The following is a 10,108-nucleotide window of genomic DNA, read 5'->3' as shown; positions in this document are numbered from 1 at the left end:
CTCATTGGGTTCGTCTGTAACTTACCCGAAAGAGAGGAGTAAAGAAAAGCAAAAGAAAAACTCAGAATGTGGAGAGACGCTTACAGAAATTGGAATATATGCATGTCTGCTGTTCACAGGTCCAACCGTGAAACCAGTGTATCCAGCCATGGCCCCATGAACAGCACTATGAGCAAGAAGGGTACAGTAGACATTGTCTGATGCATTGCTTGGAATAGCTCGAATCATGTATGTTGGATCTGCAGAAAAAAGGTATACAAGTAAAAGATTAAGACATATAAAACTTAAAGTAATTACAATAAGAGACTAGGATGGAGATGGTCCCATCTTGGTTGCTTAGCAGTGTACAGAGACTTTCTGCAGAAAAAAGGTATACAAGTAAAAGATTAAGACATATAAAACTTAAAGTAATTACAATAAGAGACTAGGATGGAGATGGTCCCATCTTGGTTGCTTAGCAGTGTACAGAGACTTTCAAGCAACTCCGTTAAAATGTAAAAAGCAGTTAAAGATATGAGAAATCTTGTAAGGAGCAGTATAAAACAGTTACTACAGGTATTTTTGTAACAACATTTTTCTAATTATTGAGAGAGGGAGACATAAAGTTAAATATAAAGTGAAAAGATATAAACAGATAATTTCTAGAAGGTTACATAAGGCTATCAGCGACAACATTTCATGACATGTACAATGTCATAACCATGGAAAACGCTAGTGATATCAGAGCTATGCTCCAAAAAGACTAGATGAAATTATAATTGGAACTCCCTTAAGTCACTTATATAGTCTAATCTTACCAAGTACATAACCAATGTGGGATTTGATACATACACACCTTCATAACTTGCCCACCTATTATGCGATTATTTTTCACAATTTGAGATATGACATATACTTTCATGAATATGATTTCAACAATTAACAAATTCTTGTGCAATGATCATGCATCATTTTCTTTCTGATAAAATACGTAACACATGAAGGGCTAATATTATCAAGGTCATCTATGCTTTTGTACGACAATATCTAAAATGACATAAATAATTTGGTACAGAGAGAGATCTTAGGGCAATGCTTGTAAGACAACACAAAATAAAGCATAGCTCCCACTATAAGTGAACGTAGAGAGATCACATGATCAATGGGTGTGACATAACAATGAAGAGCGAATAAAATTGTATACTCTTAGAGTACAGGGTTGTAGCCCTTGGCGTTTTCTTCATTGAATTTGTGTATCAGAGAAAAATAAAAAATAAAAACTAAAAAGCAAAAGATTTCCAAACTTCTACAAACCTAAACAAGACTCGTTTTGAAGGAACTTTATTTTATTAGGGAATTATCTAAATACTAGTTGTATGTCAGTCAATGGTCATGGTGTCAGCTCTCATTACCCCAACAAATGCGTGCAAAAAAAAAAAACTGTTTTAATGCACTTACAACTCCACAAATTTCAGTTTTCCATCATTAGAACCTAAAGACAAACCACCCAATGAAAATTATCACAGGGAGCATTGCTAATTCTTGATGCATATGGGTAAATTTTCAAATGTGTTCTAACATATGGAAACTCATGCACGGCTAATGAATCTGTTGTATATAAGCCGAATGAAAAAAGAACAAAATTTTCAGCCAAAACCTAATAGAAATTAAGCCATATTTTGCCAACAATAGATTATTATGAATTTAAACTAAAAAGCCTTGTTTTGAAGGAACTTTATTTTATTAGGGAATTATCTAAAGTTGTATGTCAGTCAATGGTCATGGTGTCAACTCTCATTAACCCAACAAATGCGTGCAAAAAAAAAAAAAAAACTGTTTTAATGCACTTACAACTCCACAATTTTCAGTTTTCCATCATTAGAATCCTAAAGACAAACCACCCAATGAAAATTATCACCGGGAGCATTGCTAATTCTTGATGCATATGGGTAAATTTTCAAATGTGTTCTAACATATGGAAACTCATGCACGGCTAATGAATCTGTTGTATATAAGCCGAATGAAAAAAGAACAAAATTTTCAGCCAAAACCTGATAGAAATTAAGCCATATTTTGCCAACAATAGATTATTATGAATTTAACAAGTCAGATTTCCAATATCTATTTTCATACTCTGCTGAGTTCTCTGCAAATGATTTTTTCAGATGACCAGCTCAAACTTGTACAGCGCTACAGCTGTCCAATTTCTGAACTTTCCACAAAACTAAAACCATTGCTGGCAAGCATATTTTTGACTCTCCAAATTCCAAAACCGTTAATATATAACCATACAGCAAATAGCATTAGGAGATGTGAAAGTCATTTAAGAGTCCAGTGCACTGCAGCGAATAAGCAAAAATCAAATACCACTTTGGAAGATACCTATATACTTCATATTTATCGCCATCTTCTTAACATCTGTAAAATGTTCCTGTAACATGTGTGAAATACATAGACCAAAAATAATTAATAGCATGAAACAGATTGTAGGAAAAGAGAAATCATCTTCATTAAAATAAAAAGAGGTTTTGAAATCAAACAAAATAATGGATGAACCGACCACACTTACTCATCAGGTAAAAGAGAACATGCAAGTTTGAGAGTCGGTGCATGACAGGGTCAACACGGTACCGTGAATAATTTTTTTTTTTTTTTTTTTCCAATATTTATATTATTCTTAAAAAAAAAAAAAGTAACAGTCAGGCATTCCTTTTAGCAATTATCATGTTAGATGGGCTGCTGCGATCATATTGGCTTTGCAACATTCAGAAAAATAAGTAGAAATCAGTCACGAAAGGCCTAGATCATCTCTGGAATCCAAAAACTAGTGGTGTCAAAACATGAAAGAAAATGATCTAGGTCCAGACTCTGTATTAATATGATTATATTTTATACGGGCACTGTTACTGAATTTGAAATGCAATGATCAAAAAGTTTCAAGCTACAGCTATTTGATGCCAAGTAATAATCAATTTCAAACATTGATGGAAGTGATCCCAATGAAATGGTTCTATAAACCTACAAAGTCTCCTCCCATTAAATCAGTTTTTGAAACTAAATGTACAAGTTCATAAACAGAACGAAAAAAAATATACAAGGTTGGGTGTCAAGAAAAGAATTCTGAACAATCGCTATCCACTACAATGCCAACAATGTGCCCCAAAAGCCTCATGCATAAAGTCTTAAATGAAGATAAAAAACACAAGGCAAACAAGAACGTAACAATTTTAACTGCACCTTGATCTTATGAGATAACCATAGACCAACATCTAGTAGTAGCCTGTTTCCCGATGCATCTTTCTCATCAACCGGATGCGAGTCCTGAGAAACATAATCCTGGCCTGCTCCTTCTGCTAACACAATAACCATATGTCCATTTTCTTTAAGTCTCTCTTCAACAAATTCAAAAAGCCCACCGTGGCCTTCCAAATAGAATGGAGACTCCGGAATCAAGCAACAATCCTGTTACATCCCAAAACTGATCATTAGATTTTGCAATAACATTTACACTACAAAAGCATCCAACCACCATATCACCTATTTACTTTTGAAAAAGCAGCAAAAATTATAGTGGATAAACAGCAAAGCAATATGTATTAACATGACACAAAAATGAAAGTGAACTCTAATTAATGAAAAATCCCACGACCTGGAATTTAGAAAAAATAAGCACACAGCATCACTCACTGTACAATGAAAGGTTGTAGGAAAATGAGCCCACAACTATACTTAATTATTTGTGAAAAGTACATTTACCCTCTAATTACCAAGCAATTTGCAATGTCCCTCTGAACTTTCAATTGTTGCAATCTCCTAAACTATCATTGGCATTGCAATGTCCCATTTTGTGCAAAAAATGACAAAAATACACTTGATAAAAATTTTAGAAAAAAAAAATTCCTGAATTTTTGTCTTCTTTTACTTTTCTACAATTTTTTTTTCTTTATTTTTCTGATTTTTTTTTGCCTTTTTTGTTCTAAATTTTTTTATTGTGGATAATTTTTTTTTTGGGGTCATTTTTTGCACAAAAGAGGGACATTGCAACCTCAATGGTAATTTGGAGTGACATTACAACAATTGAGAGTTCATCAGTTGCGAATTGCTTGGTAGTTAGAGGAGGAGGGGGTAAATGTACTTTTCCCAAATTATTTCCGCAAACTGAAATGAGCATGCAACCACTGATTTCCGCAATCCAGTACTATTTTTTCCCCGCCCAGTACAATTGTTCTATAAGGAATATGGATACAAATTGCAATAACCCATTAGGATGTCTGCCAAATTAGTCCAGTTCCAAAACATTGCCAAATTCTACGCAACTGTTTTCCTTCTTCAACAATTAATAAATAGGGTGGTCAAATTTTTCAGATAGATATCCAACTTCTTGAACAATCTAATAAATACGTAACTCATACCGCAATTTAACTTTTGCAAAATATCTGATTTTTTTTTTAAAAAAAAAAAAGCCAACGATTTCTCTTCACCCAAACCTTTCATTCCTATTGTTTATTATCTCACAGAAAATCATGATTTCCTCAACAACAAATGATGATACAATTTCAACCTTAAACAGTTGCCAGGCAAAGAATTTTGAAGACTAAAATTGCTTTAGAAAATAGGTTTTGACTGTATGATCTTACTTCCTAATAAAGCAAAAGCCCAATAGGTAGGTTTTGACTGTGGGATCTCACTTCTTATCAAGCAAAAGCTCAATTGTCAAACATAACTTATAAGAAGTACGCCTGGTTCTCAAAGGAAAAAAAAATTACAAAGAAAAACAAAAGAAAGAGAGCAATAAAAAGAAACAAAAAATTGCTTTTGCTTCATTAATGCATATCGATAAAAAACGAAGAAGGATGTTTTCTAGAATTTCTCCTTTGCATACTCATCTACTCATGTTTCTCCATTACAGTTTCTTCAAGAAAAGGTAGACAAGATTGTCTCAGCAGCACTTTGCTCTTTTCCAGCAGAATTCTCTCTCTCCAAAAGAGTTTCTCCCTTTTCTAGAAAATTGTTCCTATTAGGTTATATGTCCCACATTGTATTGTGGTCATTATATTGTACTGCGGTCCCATGTTGGTTTATTGTATGTAATCCTAGGTTAGTTGGCCTCTATATATAGATCCCTCCTGTACACATCTATATACAATCATATTCTCAGCATTTTGAGATGAAGCATCTTGGCCCTCTTAGCTACTTTCTCGGTCTTAAGATTTCTTCTTCTTTTGATGGTTATCATTTGACACAAGCCATGTCTATCTCTGATCTGCTCTCCTCAATCCTCATGATGGTGAACCTCTTCATGATCCTACGTTGTATTGGCAGTTGGTTGACAGTCTTGTCTATCTTACTGTCACTGAGTCTGCTATCTCATATGTTGTCCATCAAGTGAGTTAGTTCATGGATGCTCCACATTCTGCTCATTTTGCTGCCATGTTTCACTTTCTTCGCTATTTCAAGGAGTCACTGTTTCATGGTCTACACTTCTCCTCGCAATCCCCTCTTTAAGTTGCACGCTTATTTTGATGACGATTGGGCAAGTGATCCTACATATCATCGTTCTATCACTGGTTATTGTTTCCAACTTGGCACTTCTCTTGTCTCTTGGTGAAGTAAGCAACAGACTAGTGTTGCTTGATCTAGCACTAAGGCAAAATATTGTGCTCTAGTTGACACCACCTTGGAGCTTCTTTGGTTGTGATGGCTCTTAAAAGATATGGGTTTCTCTCTCCTCTGCAACTCTTCTATCCTACAACAACAGGAGTGCTATTCAGATGGCCCATAATGATGTTTTCCACGAACGAACCAAACATATTGAGATTGATTGTCACTTTGCCCGCCATCATCTTCTTCAGTGCTCACTACAACTTCATTCTATTGCGTCTCATGATCATCTCATGGACCTCTTTCACAAAGTCACATCCTCCAAGGTGTTTTTGCGATTTTGTCTCCTTACTCAAGTTGGTCTCTTGAACTTCACCTTGAGTTTGAGGTGGGGATGATGTCTATATGTCCCACATTGTATTGTGGTCATTATGTTCTATTGTAGGCAGAGTATTGTAGGCCCATATTGATTTATTGTATTTACTGCTATGTTAGCTGGCCCATATATAGGCCCCTCCTATACAGTTTTATGTGTGTTTCAATATACAGTCCTATTTTCTACAGTTCCTCTTGATTTTGTAGTGAATTCCAACTCTTTTCCTTAAATGAACTTCTCTCTTTATGAGAGTGTATTCCTTCTTTTCTTTTTCTTTTTCTTTTTAAGAAAAAAAAAAGATTTCTATTACTACAGCATAATTTAATCTTGGATTTCTCTCCTTTTGCTGGCAGTTCAGTCCTGTATTTATATGGAAGAAGCTAAAGAACTACTCAGGTTTCAACCTCCCCTCCAAATCAGACTGCTTGTGTCAGCAACAGTTTCAGTCCATTTAATTTCTACTTCTTCTTTTGTTTTTTTATTAAGTATGATAAAGAATTTCCAGTAGAAGACATTGAGATGGGGAACAGAAAACAATTTGAAAAGGCTATCCCTTAAGATCCCACATGCCATCAGTCCATTTACTCATTTCTTTATGAAATCAAACCAATATCTCAAAATTGTGTTCTTAGCCAAGTTTATCATTAGTTGATTGTTATTATCTCCTCAATGATTTCTTCATGCATATTCATCACATTGCACGATGCATTTGAATAGCACTAAAATTTTATGCAGCGACCCTTAAGATCAAAAGTAAATGGTTGTTTACTGTGAGATGGGACTGGGGTATTACCACGTCTCGACTTGCTAAAGTTGCATACATGGCAATGAAACCTGCAAAGAGAAATTTTATAAAGCTCAGAAGAAATAAAATCGAATGCTCAGAATCCTATAAAATGCTTTATGCTAAGTGCAGTTCAACAACACACATACCACTGTATCTGCCCATGAGTTTAACAATTCCAACTCCGTTTTCCACACTTTCAACCTCCACATGTGCAGCATTAATAGCCCTTTGAGCTTCTTCAACAGCAGTATCAAAACCAAAAGATTTGTCTATGACCTAAAACAAATCATGCAAAATTATGCCACTAAATTAAAATGAAGAACCCATCTTCTTTTAATGTAATGTCCAAAATTGATCAGATAATTGTCCAAAAAGTAAGATGAAAAGCAACATGAAAACATTGATTTGCCATATCAGCATAAAAAGGCAAAAGTACGTGATTTTAGATGGGATCAACATGATATCATCAGGATTGACTCAAGAAAGATATGAGATTCTGTCAAACTCACAAAAAAATATGCCAAACATAACCAGATTCGAAATGTTTTGTGTGTTTCCTGAAAAATCTGAGTTTAGCTCCTAGTTCTAGAGACCCAAAAATGTAAGGTAGAAAAAGGGAGGACAAGAAAAGCAAAAAAAAAAAAAAATTGATTGGAAAAGAATGCTATTTTCCCAATAGAAAAGTGCATGCAAATGCCATTCAAATTCAAAAATAGTCGAGAGAGATTCATATGTGATTCAGAGATGTAGTGGCTTGTGAACCACTTTTTCTTTCAAGGAAGATTCAGAGAAATCCAAGTTTGGATACAAGTGAAGAAGATTTATCCAAATACAAAAAGGCTTTTTATTTAGAATGCAAAAAGAGGTTATCTAGCAGCTATTGCAGGCTTGATTCTCTTCTTCCAATCCATCTTCTCATGAGTCAAAGGATACTCAATGATCAAATAACCATTAAGAGTAATAACCTTTAACAAACAATGACTATAAGATGAAGATAATTTAGACAAAGTTCATATAACCCGTTTATTAATTTAGTGGAACCATTAAAATTCGGACACTAAATCTAAGGCTTCAGCTACTCATTTGACATCATCATGAGTATATGGCAACATGCATAATTACCAAGATAAGGATTGGTTAATATAACTTACAGCAATATCATTATCAATTGTCTTGGGAATCCCAGCAACTGACACTTGAAGACCACGCTTCTCAACTTCCTTGAGAAAAATACGCTCATGTTAGATCATATGCTGAACATATCCAGATAGACAAGCAGAAAAAGAATAGAAGGAAACCATGTTAGAGGAACCAATTACCTTGGAAATCAGAGCTGCTCCTTTTTGGGTACCATCTCCTCCAATAATGTACACCTAAAACCCCATAAGAGTTCAAATTTTTTCTTATCAAACTCCTCTCCCTTTTTTTTTTTTTGGTTTTCCAATCTATCGATAACTTAAAGCATCCCAGATAGTGAAAGCAAAAAAAAAAAAAAACAGATCATAGGTCCACCTGATTTATTCCCCGGTCCTGAATGTTATCAACTATCTTACTGGTATCATGACCTCCTCGTGAAGTGCGAAGAAAGGTGCCACCACGTTTATGAATATCATTGACAACTTTAGGTGTCAATTTGATGGTATTCTTAGAATAAAAGCCTCGATATCCTCCCTGTTTCAACAGTAAAATGGGATACATATTGTAAAGTGCTAATACATTAAATGCAGAAGCACATAAAAACAATAAGGGTAAAGTCCACTTAACCCCCTCAAACTACCACCCTAATGACAATTTTTCCCCCAAACTATCAATTGCGACAATTTACCCCCTAAACTACCAAAACAATGACAATGTACCCTTACTTTTAACAAAATGACAAAATTACCCTTACTAAAATAAAAACAAAAATGCTAATTTTTTTTTTTCATTCAAAAAATTAAGGGTATTTTTGTCTTATTGAAAATTATATAGGGGTAATTTCGTCACTTTGCTAGTATTGGGGGGTCCATTGTCATTGTTTTGGTAGTTTTGGGGGTAAATTGTCGCAATTGATAGTTTGGGGGGTAGATTGTCATTGGGGTGATAGTTTGAGGAAGTTAAGTGAACTTTATCCAAACAATAATTAGTTGCTTTAAAGCATACCAGAAAACTTTTATTTGAAAATTTGGATAACCTCAATGAAATCTTTGTTGGTAATTATACTGATTGAAATCCACAAACCAAACACATAATTTTCTCTACTTTTAATTTCTCACCACCCAAATGAATCAAACAAGTAAATTGCATTCTTTCACAAAGTAGCATCCCTTACACCATCCAATTTTTATTTTTTTTATTAAGTAATTGAAATATCATTAAAAGCGTAAAGCGTCCCCCAGTACAAACGAAGTATACAAGAGAAAACATATAACTAGAAGGAGCAAAAATAACAAAGAAATCATGATTACTAATTGCCAAAGGAGAAATAAAAGCAGCTGTCCAAGATAAAAAATTTTGAAGAATAAGAACTTAATCTCCTCCAATGTCCTCCTACAGTCCTCAAAACTTCTGTCACTCATTTCCCTCCATAGACACCATAAAAGGCATGAATGCACCATCTTCCAGACAGCAGCACTCTGAGTACTGTCAGTAGTCTACCAACAAGCATACAAGTCAACTACTCGTCTATGCATAACCCAAATCGACTAAAGAAAACATTCCATATTACCTCACAATGGAGAAGAAGATAGTCCACGGTCTCCCCATTCCTTTTACACATGCAACACCTGTCAACCACAATACATGCTGCTTCTTGAGATTTTTATGGTAAATAGCTTTCCTAAAGCTGCCGACCAAGTGAAGAAGGCCATCCTCAAAGGAACCACCAAACACTCTTCCAAGAAAAGCGGAAGCCTTCACTACAGACCAAGGCACTGTAGAAGGACCTAACCTCAAACAACCTCTTCTTCTCTAGAGGGGACCCACCATAGCTTATCTTCACTTTTCCGCCTCACCCTAGCTGAAGATAACACCATGAAGAATGAGGCAAACACATCCATCTCCCAATCATGAGCCAATCTAAAAAAGTTCATGTTCCATTGATTGGAATTAGCACAAAGTTCTAAAGGGGCCACAACAGAAGCATCATTTACACAAGTAATACCAAATAAATATGGAAATGCCTCTTTATGGGCCGTATCTACTTGGCAAATTTAATCGTGTTCAAATAACATGCATATGTAATTGAACCCTTGATCATGTTTGAATCTAACTTTAGAGTTATCTCCCACCTCAAATCTGGTACGACTTGAAAACTTCCTCTTAACCCCTCCTAATATTCTTTCATAGCCCCACCCCGAACACCCCAAGAGGCTCATTAGAACACC

The 10,108-nt window shown here is 34.9% G+C and overlaps 1 protein-coding gene across 1 annotated transcript in view; it reads right to left on the bottom strand.

The window, feature by feature from the left end:
* Positions 1–9,789, bottom strand: part of LOC132181405 (ATP-dependent 6-phosphofructokinase 4, chloroplastic-like) — an 11,333-nt gene extending 1,544 nt beyond the window's left edge. The window contains exons 1-9 of the mRNA XM_059594610.1: positions 9,451–9,789; positions 8,256–8,414; positions 8,063–8,116; positions 7,895–7,963; positions 6,890–7,019; positions 6,750–6,790; positions 3,217–3,441; positions 2,362–2,410; positions 85–239 (exon numbers count right to left, since the gene is read on the bottom strand). Of these exons, the coding sequence (XP_059450593.1) occupies positions 85–239; positions 2,362–2,410; positions 3,217–3,441; positions 6,750–6,790; positions 6,890–7,019; positions 7,895–7,963; positions 8,063–8,116; positions 8,256–8,414; positions 9,451–9,501 (933 nt within the window). The 5' untranslated portion in view covers positions 9,502–9,789. The remainder of the gene's footprint in view (positions 1–84; positions 240–2,361; positions 2,411–3,216; positions 3,442–6,749; positions 6,791–6,889; positions 7,020–7,894; positions 7,964–8,062; positions 8,117–8,255; positions 8,415–9,450) is intronic.
* Between the last annotated feature and the right edge of the window lie 319 nt (positions 9,790–10,108).

Source organism: Corylus avellana, chromosome ca5 (genome assembly GCF_901000735.1).
Source record: "Corylus avellana chromosome ca5, CavTom2PMs-1.0".
Lineage (NCBI taxonomy): Eukaryota > Viridiplantae > Streptophyta > Magnoliopsida > Fagales > Betulaceae > Corylus > Corylus avellana.
Note: the sequence above shows the minus strand (reverse complement) of the source record. Positions and strands in the feature narration are given on the sequence as shown.